At 35.9% G+C, this 18,013-nt stretch overlaps 1 protein-coding gene across 1 annotated transcript in view; it reads left to right on the top strand.

Moving 5' to 3' along the window:
• The window catches only part of LOC101521354 (potassium voltage-gated channel subfamily H member 7), a 157,107-nt gene that overhangs the window by 77,874 nt on the left and 61,220 nt on the right, over positions 1-18,013 (top strand). Inside the window, exons 4-5 of the mRNA XM_058664236.1 lie at positions 4,724-5,149; positions 14,839-15,238. Of these exons, the coding sequence (XP_058520219.1) occupies positions 4,724-5,149; positions 14,839-15,238 (826 nt within the window). The remainder of the gene's footprint in view (positions 1-4,723; positions 5,150-14,838; positions 15,239-18,013) is intronic.

Here is an 18,013-nt window from a genome sequence, read left to right as displayed (position 1 = left end):
TAATCCATCCCACTTTTTTCCCTATGTGCTGAAAATTCCACTGTAGCATGCTGTATGGAATTGAGGGAGGAATTAAATAGCAAGTTCTACAACCAGCAAGGCCACAGTATTATTACCATAGCCTACAACCGTATTATCATTGGTAGGCTTTCCTAAGATTTGACATTGCTGGAATCAAAGAATCAAATGTTTCTCCACCTATGGCATGCATTTTTTTTTCCTCAAATGTATCTTGTACCCTTTATTTCTGCCCTTAGATTCTGCGGGAAAGTGTTTAATTATCTGTCTGCTGGATTGAAAAAATCCTATTTGATCTCTAAACCTCTGGTCCTGACCATCTTCAATTTATCCTCCATTCTAATGACAAATATATCTAACTAAAACCAAACTTGGCTACCTTACTTTTCCTGACTTGTAAAATTTAACAGTTCTCAAACCAATAACCATTAAAATAAATATTATCAAAGGGTCGTGATTCCTGCTGTAAAATCCTAAGTACTTTTGTGTCTAAGTGAAAAAAAAAAGCAATAAGCTGAATCACCAAAATCATTACCTAATAATGGAGTACTGGTATTTATTTGATTTTTCTGCCAGTGTCTTCATTTATAGTTAATATAAAACCTGATAATGCTTAAACATACCGCATCTATAAAACTTTTATAATTGCTTAAATAGTAAAGTTATGAAAAATTGATTATACAATACGTATATACGTATATACATATATATACAGAAATCAAAAGAACATTTACTATAACAAGTGGTCCCATACTATTAACTACAAGTATATTGTCAAACCAAACTCTGTTGTACATTCCAAACTAGAAAGACTCTATATCAGCTAAGTAGACATAACAAATAACCTACCCTTCCTAACCCAGCTCCAGAGAGAATTTGATTAGAAAATCACTTAATGTAAAGTTAACAATGCCCTAAAGCTATACTTAGCTTCAAGTAAGCAAAACTTTTATAGAATTACAAAATAATGACATTTAAATTAGTTTTTGGAATCTGGTAGAAACAGGGATTTCTTTCTCAATAGAAAATGAGTCGTTGCATTGGGCACCATTAATCTGACAACATATTTTGTGGGGCATTGAGATGAGAACAAAGAAAAATGTTATAATATAAAACAGTAGAAAATAGATAATTTGTGACCATTTTTCAAACTATAGAAATGTAAAATTTTGAATTAAGGGCGATAGTTTTGACCCTCTGATTTTGTAAATCTTTTAGAATTTAATATTTTATTATTTGATATTCATTTACTTCCTAAGGCTGCCATAGTAAATAATGTATTACGAGCTGAGTGGCTTAAATGAATGAAAGGCTATTCTTTTGCAACTTCTAATATGCTTACAACAAGGCCTCATGGTGCCTACCACTTCAGGGATAAAAAGTCTGAGATCTTGAGACTGGCAAGGATGGTTTCTTTTAGAAGCTTATAGAAATCTATGCCATGACTGTCTTTCAGTTTTCAGGAGCTATAGGCAATCACTGACATTTCTTGATTTGTACCTATCTACCTTCATTTTCACACGGACTATGTGTGTGTCCTTGTAGCTACGTATCCAAATTCCTACTTATAAGGAAACAGTTATAGGATTGGAGTCACCCTTAACTACTCTGGTTTCATATTAACTTCCTTATATCTATTTCCAAATAAAAACATATCCATAAGCAATGGGAGATTGAGACCTCAACATATCTTCACATTGAGAAAATTAGCCTAGGACATTTTAACTTGGTTTTAATTCTGAACTATTTACCTAACATTATAAATAAGAATAATATAAATTAGAATTTGGAAGCTTTAAAAACTTGCCTTCCCTTTAAAAGGAGTAGTAAACCATTCAAGTGTGAGAAACCTTGAAGTACAGTTCAAAGCCTAAGGTTACTAGCATGTCAGATGGGGATGAGGGGCAAACCTAACTACAGCACCTGATGGCACACATGAGGTCTGGCTCTGGGCACAGCCCTGGTTAGGGTTCTTGGGGATCACCCTGACCAGGCCACAGCACCTACCAGTGAGGCAGTAAATGGGGGGCAGGCCGGTCTGGGTTGGGCTCTAGCATCTGGTGCACAGACACGCCAGGGCTCTTAGGAGTCAGCCTAATAGGTCCACTCCACAGGATCCCCAACTGTAGGAAACAAACATGGAAGTCTGGCCTGGCCTAGGAGCACATATTTTGGGACTGGGCTGTCCCCATTGTTGACTCTGTGTAAAGAAAGACAACGTACAAGAAAGACAACATACCACGATGCGCATGAAAGACAGGACAGCCAGCCCCTCTAATTCATCAGAAAACCTTGAGTGATTCACCAAAAGATGAAAAGAAGAGCAGGTTGAAGAATATCATAGGCCAAAATCTCCACCAAACATCTAAGGTTATGCACATACCAAAACAAACACAGACAGCTGGCAAGTGTGAGAAGTGTTATCTCACATAAGGTACATCCAAGCCCAAATCATCTCAAACAATTGCAACTACTCAAGCAATACCTTCAGAACATTGTTCCCCAATGAGGGTACCTGGGACAAAATCAGGGGGCCAGCTCTGTGCCTAGTGCTGAGGTGATCTGGCTGGGAGGAGCAATGCAGCATCTCCCATTGTCCCTACCACCTCCGGGGGATGGGAAGAGGGGGATTTCCCTCACATAGCTCCCCCCGACCTATCCCTTCCCATCTCACACAGAGACCTACATGGGTCTACAATCCCCTCACCTATATAACAAAGGTTTTTAAATAAATTAATTTTTAAAATTTATTTTTATTGGTAAGTCAGACATAGAGAGACAAAGATTCTGCCTCTGATGATTCACTCCCCAAGTGGCCACCATGGCCAGAACTGAGCTGATTTGAAGCCATGACACAAGAATTTCTTCTGGATCTCCCACGTGGGTGCATGGTCCCAAGACTTTGGGCCATCCTGGGCTGCTTTCCTGGGCCACAAGCAGAGACTGAATAGGAAGAGGGGACGTCGGACTATGAATGGTGCCCATATGGGGTCCTGGCACGTGCAAAGCAGGGACTTCAGCCACTAGGCTATTGCGCTGGGCCCAAATTTAAATTTGAAAATATTGTGTACTTTTTTGTATATATATTTTTAAGATTTATTTATTGGAAAGTCAGATATACAGAGAGGAGGAGAGACAGAGAGGAAGATCTTCCATCCGATGATTCACTCCCCAAGTGGCCACAACAGCTGGAGCTGAGCCAATCCGAAGCCAGGAGCCAGGAGCTTCTTCCAGATCTCCCACACGGGTGCAAGGTTCCAAGGCTTTGGGCTGTCCTGGACTGCTTTCCCAGGCCACAGACAGGGAACTGGATGGGTAACGGGGCTGCCGGGATTAAAACCAGTGACCATATGGGATCCTGGGCGTGTAAGGAAATGACTTTAACCACTACACTATCACACAGGGCTCTTTTTGTATATTCCGTGTACTCTATATTCTATTCACATTTACTGGAGAGATATATAACCTTTTGTCTTGATCTGTTTCAGAACTTGCTCTAACATCACAACTGGGACTTTTCTACAAGTTAGGGACATGACTCAAGTTTAACTCTCATAGCATCAGAAAAACTAAGATTCTAAATGTGGGCTACTTTAGTTTACCTATTGATTTATTAAATATAGTAATTGTTAGAATATAAGTGTCCCTGGACAGCTAAAAATCCTACATTTCCAAATCCATATTCTGAGCATTTTGCAGCATTTTTCTGATTATTCTCTAGGTATAATGGAAGAATTTTACACATGTTCCAGATTATGAAATATTCTCTCAACATTTTATGAATAAGATTTTTTGTCTTTATTTTAATCTCATTTGTCTCTTCTTCCCTAGTGTTGAAAAAAAGATTGCAGATTGAAAAATTTTGCTTAATTAAATATTTGAATGATATGGGTTTAATTTATCAAGCCTTAATTATAAATTAATGAATGTGAATTAAATATATCATGGACTCAAATAGACTGCTTCCATTTTTATAGTCATCACTTCACAAATTTGAAAGCTGAATTACTGATATATTAAGAATAGTTTTTGTGATTTTCAAAACCAGCCAAGATTTTTTTATTTCTGAGAGAACTATGTTCTATAGAAAAGAATAAACATTTGTCACTATTTCATGAAAATGTTCATTATTTTCAGTGAAAATTGTATTTCTCAAGAAAAGCAATGGAGGCCTGGCACTGTAGTCTAGTGGCTAAAGTCCTTCCTTTCAACGCCCCGGGATCCCATATGAGTGAAAACTCCAATCCAGGTGACCCCACTTCCCATTCAGCTGTGGCCTGGGAAAGCAGCAGAGACCAGCCCAAGGCCTTGAGACCCTGCACTTGCGTGGGAGACCAGGAAGATTCTCCTGGCTCCTTGCTTCAGATTGGCACAACTCGGATGATTTGGACTTCTTGGGGCGTGAATCATTGGATGAAGGGTGTTCCTCTCTGTCTTTCCTCCTTTCTGTATATCTGACTTTCCAATGAAACACAAATAAAATTTTTTTTACAAAATTAATAATGAAACTTTCTTGGCAAAAATATGCTACTTAAATGGAGTTAAACAGTTCTTTTAAATGTGTGTTTCTCTTATATACTTTAATATTGTGCCAGTCTTCTATAATGGATTTCGCTATGTAACTTCTTTTGCCATACCATGTCTTTGCTTAAGATCAGATTGTGGCATTTTTAATAATGTGTGTCATTTTTCTTTCTATGTTCAGGTTCTCTCACTGGGAGCAGATGTCCTGCCAGAATATAAACTGCAAACACCACGCATCAACAAGTTTACAATATTGCACTACAGCCCCTTCAAGGCAGTCTGGGATTGGCTAATTCTGCTGCTGGTCATTTACACGGCGATATTCACCCCCTATTCTGCAGCTTTTCTGCTCAATGACAGAGAAGAACAGAAAAGACGAGAATGTGGTTATTCTTGTAGCCCTTTGAATGTGGTAGACTTGATTGTCGATATTATGTTTATCATAGACATTCTAATAAACTTCAGAACAACATATGTAAATCAGAATGAAGAAGTGGTAAGTGATCCTGCCAAAATAGCAATACACTACTTCAAAGGCTGGTTCCTGATCGACATGGTCGCAGCCATTCCTTTTGACTTGCTGATTTTTGGATCAGGTTCTGATGAGGTAAGAACCCACTTAAGAATCTTATTTTCTCCAAGACTGAAATTATAAAGATAAATTATTTTAACTGTAATAATAATAATAATAATAAGGTTATGTTACAATCTTCCTGTTTTCATAGATGAAATTTGCTTTCACTTAGAAATAAGGTAAATGATATGGAGCCATTTTTCAGTTGCAGATAATTTGAATTCTTTCTATTTTTGCTTTACGATGCTCTTTATTCTTTAGTCAACGAATTAAACATTTTTTTTTAAATAAGTGGTTCATAACACATAGCAATTTCCAGGATGGAGTATTTTCTACATGTGAATTTTGCATGTAAAATTATCAAGCATTAAGATGTCTCTTTCTTGAATCATTACTGTGGTTTCAAACAATAGGAATTGTGTTTTTTCTTATTCAAATTATGTGGAAGACAGTGCTTTCAGATATGTGTTGTTCAAAATCCTTGCTTCTGAATAATATTCAGGTTGAAAATATTTCTGTGTGAACCTAATACCTCTTCAATTTAGAAACTTCAAGGAAATGGGAGAAAAGGATTACGGTGCATTTTCTGGATATTAAAGCCCATACTTTAATCAGATTCTCAAAGGGCTCTTTAATCCAGAAGAAATTAGGTTTCTCTAAACTCACTCCCATATAACATGCCATGACTTTTTGTTGTTTATAGTTTTTCTGAATTCTGTACTGGGAAAATTTACAGAAAATGTACAGTTAGTTCTAAAGGAGTACATTGAAAAAGATAACTTCAATATTTGGATTTTTTTCATTTAATTTTGATGTCCTTTGTGCCTCAAAACTCCTCACAATTTTTTACTTTTTTCCGGGGGAGACAAATCTAATCGTTTGTACTTCCTCTGCTCCCTGCACAGCCAATAATTTTTTTAAGGTACCAGAGTCTTCCTCTGCCAATAGCAGTGAATAGAATTATTAACTCTTCCCTACTGATATGTTGGCCAAACTAAGAGTTAGTTACAAGCACAGCATAAGAGCAAGTAGAAGAAAACTCTCTGCCTGATTCTTCCAGTGCAACAGAAAGCCTCAGTGCTGTCTTTACACATGTGTGGAATGAAGACAATAGTACTGGCTTCCCTTCTCAAAATGTTTGTTTCTTTCAACTTTATAATAATACAATACATGTGAAACTCTTAGAAAAATATTTACAAAAAATTAAGTTGCTATTGAACTAATTGAACTTTTCACAAATACTATGATTTTGTATTTTAACTAATAGAAAGATTATTCAGCTAATTACAACCAATAAACTCATATTAATAAAAAAGCAAATTAAGCCTCCCTCTCAAAATGTGAAACTTGTACACCAGCAGTAAGCTCAGTTTCAGCTTAGAGAAATGAAAGGCTGCATACAAAACAAAGGAACAAATAGATTCTTTGGGAAAGTTGATATATTTATAACATCTGAACAATGAAGATGGGATAGTAATGTGTGTCCAACTGCAACTGGAGATACTGAAATGGGAAGGATATTGTCTGGCTGACCTTTGCAAAGATGCAGTAGTATGCTGTCTGCAGACAAGAAAGGGCAAGAAGAAGGCACAAGATGCAAACCCCAGGCTGTACTGCAGGAGGGTAAAAACAGCTTGGATTAGGTGGTGGTCATAGACATGCAGAGAAAGCTGATAAATTTGGGATAACTTTTGGAAGTAAGCCATCAGTCTTCATTGGTGGATAAAATAGTGTATGAAAGTGCTAGAAAAAAAGGCAGGCTTAAGGATTATTGAAAGGTTATTTTTATTACTTATTTACTCTTGCTGAAATACAGTTTTGGAAGAAAGGGAGAGTTCCTATGACACTTGGATAAATGATAATGCGTTTATCCAGATGGCGGAAACCTGGATTTAAGAAGGTGCTCTGTGGGGGAGAAATTCCCGCTTTGGCCATCATAAGTTTGAAATGCTTATTAGTCATCGAGTACAGATGGTATGTGGGCATGTTGGGAACCCCACAAATACGGAGAAAAACCTACATGTGAGTATAAAAACAAAAATTGAGATCCATTAAGGTAAAAATTAGATATAATTGTGGGAAAAGTTAGTTTGAATCCAGGATCATGAACCAATATCTATGTGGATCTTTTAAAATATAAACGTCTAGGAATTCATAGTCGGTGTATTTGAAAAAAAGCCATGAAAGTTGCATTTTTGTGTCTCTTTGTTTCAAATTTTATTTTTACTGTTGTTATATATTTGAAAAAAATGCATGCCCATGTGGGCTTATGATTAGGTTGGGTCAGGCATAGAGGAATATGGATAGGACAAATATTTCAGGTTTTTCTTTTTTCTTGTGTCCACAGTGGAGGTGGGGAAGGGACCACCCCTTAACTTCAAACTACATCAGCACCCCCAGGGAATGGGTATACCTTAGAGACCCCGATGTGGGGAAGAGTGTTCTCAGGTGTTACCTGAGTGGCTTTGATAGTTCTGAGAAATTGGTTTCACTGCTCCCAGGTTGATAAAATCTTTCCAAGATCTATTGCTTGACAAATTCCACTTTAGTGCATCCATAGACCTAAGAACATGCTTCAAAGCTTGGCCAGGAGAATTGCCCAAGCTGTCTTACGTTCCATCTTCTGATGAGCCACTCAGTGTTCCCTGATGGCCTAGATGACCTGGCCGTCGTGTCCTCCTGTGCATCTGGGCATGCTGTCCACTGCATAGGTATCAGCAACTGAGGGGGCTCAGTCCTGATACATGTAGGTGGGTGCACACATTCTGTGATTTTTTTTTCCCTGTGGCCAGGGTTTGAGTCTAGCAGCCTAGTTAGGGAGTCCCCAAGATGTCTGCGGGTAACCTCCTACTTGACTCTTGTGTGTGCCAGCCAGGGCATGGTCAGATGCAGTCTGTCACCTTCACCAGCCAACCGGTGGATGCAGCTACCTGGTCAGTTCCTCTACAACCTCATATCTCATGAGAACCAATGGGTGCTGTGGTCCAGCCCAGCCAGTTAGCCATAAACCTGGTCCTCATGCATGCCAGCAGATGCCCATGAAGACCAGCCCCAATCTGTTTTTGCACATGCCAGTATCTGCTATAGCCCAGCCCAGCCCAGCCCATGTTCCATTCATCTCTCATGCACCTATCACGTGGGTGTTGTGGCTTAGCTTAGTCTGAAGTGTCCAGAATGATTATGCTCTTTGGACATTCAAAAACTGATGATTGTATCTGAAACAAGGAGAAACTAAAGGGGTAGACTTTCATGTGCTCATAGGTGAGCATTTAACAAATTCAACACTACATAAATAAATAAGGGAGAATTTCTGAAAATAAGAACAGATATGAATTATTAATTGTTTATTTGTAATTGCAATATTAAAATGTTTTCTTTCTGTATCATAGAAACATTGATTAGCTCATGAAAGATTAATTTTGCCAGGGCAATGCAAACAGCAATACTTTTCTTAGCAATTTTCCTAAATGTTAAACCACTACATAATTTTTTAAAAATCTTATTTATATTCAGTGCTAGAGAAGAAACAGTCAAATTTCACACCTGTAATATTTTAGACATAAAATATAACATTCAGCAATCTTTAAATAACTTGGCACATGCCAGTTTTATTAAAACAGGTACCACATAGATGTTCATATGTCTCAAAATAACCTCCTAATAGTTTAACTTCACAAACAAAATGCCTACAAATAACTAGGGAATCTTCAGTGATATTAAAATCACATTGAATAAAATGAATACTAGGCATCATTGAGCTGGCTTGTGTCATTAATATCCTCATCATGTTAACATCACCTCTAGAGACCAGGAAAAGATGCTTCATTTCCCAATTTTTTATATCATTATCATCATACTACCTACAACAAATTATCTCAACATCTTTCAAGAAAAGAAGCAATATCATCGGGTCCATTTCCAGAAAATCAACTTTTGATTATCTTGCTAAAATTTTCCACATTTTGCTCTTCTCTGCTGTTGTAATTTACAGATATTCACAATCAGAATCTAGAGAATTCTGCTAAGATGTGGATTTCATTAACTTTTACCAACCTGGAAATTAGTATTCTTATGATAAATTACTTGCTTTATTTACTTCTTCCCCATCCAACATTGCTTTTATTTCTCATGAATAATGAATGCAAACAAGATGCTTGAAATCAGGTTGAGTATTCTGTTCTTTGAGGAGAAATTCCAGTAGCAATGAGGAATTTCTACTCAGAATTTCTGAATAGTTCTACTAGATAAATTGTAGAACGAGCATGCGCAAAATCTGACAAGTATCTATAAAGAAACTTTGATCAAATCAGCTACTCTTTGTGACTTTAGCATAGATCTTATTAACTTGTTGAAAGTTATTTTCTAAAACATAAATGTATATATTCAATCTGCTATAACAAATCACTTTTTAAAGATATGTGCCCATATATATGTCTACATAAGAGGTAGCTGTGTTTTTACTGAGTTATATTTGGCAGACTTTCAAAAAATTTGGAGTTTTGATCATATTATCCAAATCTATAATAGGACAAATACGTGGCACAGAATCCTGAATTGTTCTGCTTTAAGCTGATCATGTATTCATTTATATGTGATTATGAATCATATTTTGCTAGAAATGAATAATCCAATTTTTATTAAATTTCAGGAAAATTGGATTCCTATTTTTAAAATATAAAAACTATTTATTTATTTGATGTAAAATTTGCTGCTGTTTATCATAATTCTAATGCGACTTTTCTGCTTTCATATTTTCTAAATGTATAACTTCCTCTGACCCATAATTCCCACACACCCATTCTCTTTCTTTCCTTCTTACTGTTTTTAGTTTTTACAGCAGCATACTTATGTTCATTTCACTGTCACAGGCCTTACATTCCATTAGGTTAAAAAATTGAAAATATAACAAGTAGAAAAAAGCTCCACTGTTCTTCAAAATTATAGACCAAGGCTGTTAGAATAATCAAATCTCAAAATGTTAATCTTGCCGGATAGAATATCTTTTTGTTCTCTTTGTGTTAATAATAATTTTATGACCACTTTTCTATGTTGTTATGAGAAGAAAGAAGGTTAGTTCAACTTTCAACAGAATAGAGTGGTGGTAATAAAACAAAAAGAAAATGTCATAGTAGTAAAAGTTGTTAATCATTAGAATGAGTTTTTCTGTAAGGCTGTAAAATTTCTTCATTAATAGGTAAACCTCATGAAAGTATATTTCAAAAGGTCTAAGGAAAGTGGAATTGAAGATAGATTTATTATGGTGAAAATAATTTAGACTCATGCATAGCATTTTATTATTTTCATTTTTATGAACTTGTTGAAGATATCTTGTTTGTTAGGTTTGGAATAAATAAGGAAAAGCCATGGTAAATAGGTCAGAGGTTTATACACATTCAAAATACATGCACTGCATTAGTTAATGTCACCTTAGAAATATAAAAATAGGGCCCGACATAATGGCTCAATGACTAAATCCTCATGTTGCAAACACCGGAATTATATATGGCATCAGTTAATGCCCTGGTTGCTCCACTTCCTGTCCAGCCACTTGCTTGTGGCCTGGAAAAGCAATATAGGATAGCCAAAAGCCTTGGAATCCTGCACCCATGCAGGAAATCCAGAAGAAGCTCCTGGCTTCTGGATTCGGATTGACTCAGCTCTGGACATTGCAGCCACTTTGGGGAATGAATCAGCGGATGGAAGATCTTTCTTTCAGTCTCCCCTTCTCTCTGCAAATCTGATCTGAAATATATAGATGCCTTTCATATATAATATATGTGTGTATGTATGCATATAATATATATATTGTAGTTTAGGTTGATAAAGGACTAGTAAATAATATCAGTATTATTCAATTTCCTGAGTAAGTAATTTATTGAATAAGATGCACAATACCAAAGCTAAAGAGATCCAGCTAAAAAAAAATTAGAGAAAACCATGACTATATAACCATTAAGTTTATTACACACTAAATGTCCATTTTATCACTTTAAACTAAGATATTGCTTGTCAAATAGTAGTGTGATGTATGAGGTACAAAGTTTCAGGGAGGTTTCATTTTATCAGTTCTGTAGATGAAACCCAAAATCATATACTTTCTACCATTTATAAAACAATGTTCCACTTTTCATAGGTAAAGATTTTAGAGAGTAATGGGGGGGGGAGGGCTGGCACATTTTAGAGAACACACTTCTGGACAAGTTGACTACAAACAAAGTAACATTATTCTTGAAAATTAGGCTTTGTATTTTGCTGAACATTTCCAGTTTAACTGCCACCAAATTCATTGCCTGAGTTGTTGAATGCAGTAGAAAATGACCAGAGCAGACAGGTGATGCAGTGTTTGAAACACAGCTTGAGAAAACTGTGTCCCATGTCAAAGTCCTTGGCCTTGATTTCTGGCTGCCCATCCAATTTCTATTTGTTACTAATGGACACTCTGGGATGCAATAGTGATAGATTAGTTAGCTGAGTGTCGGCTACCCACGAGAGGCTAGATTGGTTTGCATTCCAGGCTTTGGGTTAGAAAAGCGTTTGTCAGCCCCTGTGCAAGGAGAAGCGTCAACACAAAATATAAGACGGAAAATCTCTTTCTCTCCGACTTCAAAATAAATTTAAAACTAATCAAAAATATTTAAACATTTTTAATCTATTCTAATTTTAAGCATACAAAGAATTCCACTAGAATTTTGTCTGATTGCTTATACAATGTTTACCATAAAATATCACATAGATTTCTTGAGTCTGAATCAGAAAATCTAACATATTTCTAAGACCAAATTGTTTGATTTTTTAAGATGTATTTTTTATTTTTATTGGAAAGGCAAATTTATAGAGAGGAGGAGAGACAGAGAGAAAGAGCTTCTGTCCATTGGTTCAGTCCCCAAGTGGCTGCAAGGGCCACAACTGAACCAATCCAAAGCCAGGAGTCAGGAGTTTCTTCCAGGTCTCTATGCAAATGCAGGATCCCGAGGCTTTGGGCCATCTTCAACCACTTTTTCAGGCCACAGGCAGGAAGATGGATGAGAAGTGGAGCAGCTGGGTGATAAACCCACAATCATGTGGGATCCCAGCACATGCAAGGCAGGGACTTTAGCCATTAGGATACCTCATGAAACGAATGCATATACTTAGTGAAAGAAACTAACTTCTGCTAGAATATAGGGAAGTATCCATGGCTTTTTAAAAACTATAAATATGTTAATTTTCAAAAAATTGAAATTACATAATATTAGTCACTCAAAAATATAGCTAGTTGAATTTGTTAAATAAGTTAATTTATTTAAAAATTACAAAATGCATTCATAAAAACTTGTAAATAGACTTTTAAATAATTGTGACACCTTGACCAAAAGAACATTAAATATCACCTCTCACAAAACTGACTTTTGCATGAGTACCAGTCAGGCATGGGACAGACAAGGAAACACAGCACATAATTTCAATTAATAACAAGGTGACTCAACTATTTCCTTTATCTTATTTATTACCCTTTGTATTTTATATAAATAGCTATACTTTACCACGTGATAAGGCTCTTCTTAAATATTTATCTACATATATATATTTTTTATTAGAAAGACAGATATACAGACAGAAAGAGACAAAGAGAAAGACTTTCCGTCCACTACTTCACTCCCCAAGTTTGCCACACAGCTAAGGCTGAGTCAATTCAGTGTCAGGAGCCAGGAGCCAGGAGCTTCTTCCAGGTCTCCCAGGCAGATGCAGGATGTCAAGGCTTTGGGCCTTCCTCTACAACTTTCCCAGGTCATCAGCAAGGAACTGAATGGGAAGAGGAACAGCTGGGACACAAACTAGCACCCATATAGGATCCTGGGCACTGCCAAGCAAGAATTTGGCCACTATGGCCCTGATAAGCCTTTTTTTTTTTTTTAAGATTTACTTTATTTTTATTACTAAGTCAGATATACAGAGAGGAGGAGAGACAGAGAGGAAGATCTTCCATCCAATGATTCACTCCCCAAGTGACTGCAATGGCCAATGCTGCGCCAATCCAAAGCCAGAAACCAGGAAACTCTTCCAGGTCTCCCACGTGGGTGCAGGGTCCCAAAGTTTTGGGCCATCCTCGACTGCCTTCCCAGACCACAAGCAGGGATCTGGATGGGAGGTGGAGCTGCCAGGATTAGACCGGCGCCCATATGGGATCCTGGGGCGTTCAAGGCGAGGACTTTAGCCGCCAAGCCATGCCTCCGGGCCTGATAAGCCTTTTTAATTTAGTTTAATTTAATTTTATTATTTTATTTCATTCTCTGCCAAGAGTAACAGCAGACAGTATTTTTTTTCAAATTACAAGGAAAATAACAATAATATCTAGGAGAAAATTATTTTTGCTATGTTTTTGATTCATTTTGCTTTCAATTGGTTTACTGATAGTTTCATTTATATTTTCAAAAGTTGAAAAAATTAGATTGGTTTCTAAACTACATCTGAATATTACATGAATTAGATATTAATATGCATTCTGAAAACAATTTCCTTCAGTCAAATTCTGATGTTAACACACTATAAGGCGGTGCTTCTTTTTCACTTACAGGTATTATCACTATCATTGTGCTGAACAATGAGAGCTAATTTTCCTGAATAAGCAAGCAAGAAGAGACTGACAATTCTTAATCAATTTTTTTGTAGGATTTTGGTGCAATTAACTTTTCCCCATTCTGTTATCTGGGAAAAGATTCATTAAATCTTTGGGGAAATACTTCGATAAGAATTATTAGAAAAAGATTAATAAATTCCAAAGTATCATCTGCAAAATGCACTGGATATGATCCTATCTAATGAAGAATGCTTAGTGTGTCAGCAGCAACTTGATAACAACTGAAATAAAGCCAAGGCATAGGGTCCATTGTCAAACTACCTTCTGTAGTGATATTTGGGTATGTAATATGATATCACACTAGAATGGTTTTTACAGTTGATGTCAATATTCTTTCATTTCTGTGATGAGAAAGAGATCAACTGATTAAAATCTCTCTTGGTTCTCTCTTTCTTGAGTCTCTCACACTTGCTCATACTACCTTGGCAATTATTTTGTGTGAAAAATATTGCTTCAAAATGCACTTTATCATGCAACATTCTTCTTCAACTTATTGTTTATAAACTGCTTCTCAACATCAGAAAGACACTGTCTACTTTCTCTATTTAAAAAGTGACTATATCAGTTCCATAGCACAAATCCAATGTGAATTGTGTGGTAACACACAAGAACGTACAAGAATGTTGGTGAACAGACAAACAACTGAGTATATAACATGTGCATGGTCTTGGTCAGGGGATAAAACAAGACAGATTCTCTGTCTTATAGAATGCCGTGAGATGGAACTAACATGCCATACACTTTCATTTTTCCAAACATTATAGGGTTTTTTTTTTTTTTTTTTTTTTTTTTTTTTTTTTTTTTTTTTTTTAAATTTTTTTTTATTTTTATTGCAAAGTCAGATATACTGAGAGGAGGATAGAGAGGAAGTGGAGCTGCCGGGACTAGAACCAGCGGCCATATGGGATCAAGGCGAGGACCTTAGCCACTAGGCCACGCTGCCGAGCCCAAACATTATAGGGTTTTAACAAAGAACTAGCTTAATACTTACCCCAGATAGATATCTTCAATACTATCAAGTCGCCTATTTTGCTTCCTTTGTTTCACATGACTTTCTTTGAATTGTTTACCCAGTCTTTCTGACCAACCACATTTATTCCCACAGACAACAACATTAATTGGTCTTTTGAAGACTGCTCGACTCCTTCGTCTAGTGCGAGTGGCCAGGAAGCTGGATCGATATTCAGAATATGGCGCTGCTGTTCTAATGCTCTTAATGTGCATATTTGCCCTAATTGCTCACTGGCTGGCTTGCATTTGGTATGCAATTGGGAATGTAGAAAGGCCATATCTGACTGACAAAATTGGATGGTTGGATTCCTTAGGACAACAAATTGGGAAACGTTACAATGACAGTGACTCAAGCTCTGGACCATCCATTAAAGACAAATACGTCACAGCACTTTATTTTACCTTCAGCAGTTTAACGAGTGTAGGATTCGGAAATGTGTCTCCAAACACCAATTCGGAGAAAATCTTTTCAATTTGTGTCATGTTGATTGGCTGTAAGTAGATTTCTCTTTTTCTATGTATGTTTCAAAAAAATCCTTACAAAATTTACATTTATAGAATAAAGCACAAAAATATAGAAAAGTCTAGAGATAATGGAATTACACATGCAGATATTATGTCCTATCAAATTGATTCTATAAAGAAGAGACACCATGGGTTCTTTCTGAACCTCAGGAAATTATGGTCATACAATAGAAATGATGCTATCTGAAATTGACACGAGTTTATTTTTAATGCTGGGGAAATTTGTTATTTATTACCAATGATATTTCCCAAATTAGAATGGGAAATATTTGCTATATTACATACTATGGAAGTAAATAGATGGACATATAAAAGACACACTGCTAGATATAGAAACATATACTCATATAAATGTATGTACCATCATTGTAATCATATTTTGAGTTAATAGTTCATAGGTGCTTCTGTATACACAGCATTTACGTGCATGCTTCCTTTCCCTGAGATGTTTTACCATGACCTAAGGGACTATTCATGAACCTACAATGGGTTGATGTCATAATCATTCTTTATAATATACATTCTTTAGAATTAAAAATAAAGACATTTTAATATTACTGTTAAAAATAATGACGTGATGAAACAATATGATACACTTTGATATCTTCAAAAGTAGCCTCACTCTTAACAGTGCACCCAAAGATGAACACAAATCCTGATAACTTGTTTTAAATATGCAGCTTATTGAATAATCAAATGTTCTTAAATCTATTTTAGGAGTTAAGATCATAGTTTTTTAGATATGTTCATATGTGTGTTTGGGTGTTTTTCTTTTAGTAACATTTAGATAAGATAGTAATTTTACATTTAAATAATTCTTCACATAGCCTACAAATTCAATCCGAGTCTTGATTACAAATATAGAAGTTCCATTGTAACCAGAAGGAAGTGTAAGTGGAGCCTACTAGAGAAAATATGAAGATTCACTCAGGAGAGACTGGATCTCTCACAGCAAGCACATCCCCAGCCACTTAGTGATTACAACTACTGCAAGGTGTTTCCCAGGAGTTTCCCGCTTCTGCAGCATAAAAGGCAAACAGGCGAAGAGATTTTTCATGATTAAGCACACATAAAATAGGGGGATATACCATTTAAAGCAAACAGAGTTTGTATTTTGACATTTAGAATTTTCAAGAAAGTTTTAAAAGCGCATTGTAGTATAACCAGTTCAACAGTTAGTAATCCTTAGCACCTGGGTGAAATAATTTTAGCAAACTACACAATCTATCCTTTGAATTACTTGTTCTACACCTAATCTGCAATCCTTACTTTGAGGAATTACTGACAGTGTTCTTTCTTCCTTTCTTTCTCTCATAGAAATATGCTATTTCTATCAATTCTTTATGAGAAATAGGGTTCCTGCAGATGAATTTCACCAGTTAAGAAAATGAAAAATGTTCTAATTAAATGTGGCATTGTAAGGTACACTGATATTCCACAGATAATTGTTGACTTTAAAAAGTTTCATGGGTATATAAATGCTAATCAAAGGTAGGATTGTATAAAACTCATTTTCACATAAGAAATAAGTGAAATTGCACATGAAAAATAGTTTATAGACATTTTGGGCACCTGCATCATAACATTTTTTGTCAAAAATAAAGGCACAGAATCCAATACTTGAAAACTAGCAATTTTAAGATTGCGGCCATAAAACTCATTTAGCTATTTGATGTATATGAGTGTATTTGCACATGATATTTCCAGTGAGCTCTAACAATATTAGAAAATTATTTTATTTCTCAATTCCTGTATGTATGCACTAGGTAAAAAAGCTTCAGAAAAATGAGTGGCAGAATTTCAACCTAACAAGAACCAAAAATGTATTGTAAAATATTATGCATGCACTAGAATTATACATGTGGAATTATAATAATTATCAAGTTCAATGTGAATATTACCCAAACCAGTGAAATAAAGGCAAAATGCATTGCATCTCTGATATAGTCTTTAAACATATTGGGAGAAGTTCTCCTTTTAGTAAATTGTTTTTAAAAAAATACTGGAATCCTACTTCCAGCCATTTTGGTGTACCTGTAACCTTAACCTTTCCCTGACACCCGCCCCCCAAAAAAGAGAGAGAAGAACAAGAAGAACAAGAATGAAGGAATGGAAGCAGGTTATTTCCAGCGCTGGAAAACAAATGAGAAGTTTGAACTGTTAGAAAAGGAAAACAACCTGGATGCCCTTGTGTTATCTTTGGCTTTCTTTCTGGGAACACTTTATGAACCAGAGTGAATGGTGAAGAAAGAAACAACCTAAGAAGACTGTAGAAGTCTCTGAGCTAAGAAAATAATATCAGAGGTCCTGATGGCTGATTTAAAGTGATTTCCAAACCAGCGAATTAGAGAAGAGGCAGTTTGGCATGAGGAATGTTTCAAAAATCTCCAAAGGTATCCCTTTGATCATAATGATGATACTAAATCACAAGTTCATGGGACAAAATGCCTTAAGATCTGGTCTAGAAACTATAGAATTGTAACTCTCTCTCTCTTTCTATCTCTCTCTCTCTCTCTCCATTTGGAGAAAGATAGAAAGATAAATAGTATTAATTTTACTATGCTCAGATGCAGTTTTAAATTAATAAATACATGAGGAACATATTAAGAAGTAGGAAAATGTGACTGAAAAGCATGAGAAAAATAAAATAAAATAAAATGTAGCCAGAATTCACAGAGATGTTGTTGCTAACAGAAGATGCCACACACTTGAATAAATGTATATATGAAACCTCAAAAAATGGG

Source organism: Ochotona princeps, chromosome 5 (assembly GCF_030435755.1).
Source record: "Ochotona princeps isolate mOchPri1 chromosome 5, mOchPri1.hap1, whole genome shotgun sequence".
Taxonomy (NCBI): Eukaryota; Metazoa; Chordata; class Mammalia; order Lagomorpha; family Ochotonidae; genus Ochotona; species Ochotona princeps.
The sequence above is the reverse complement of the archived record's forward strand: the minus strand, read 5'-3'. Positions and strand labels throughout refer to the sequence as shown.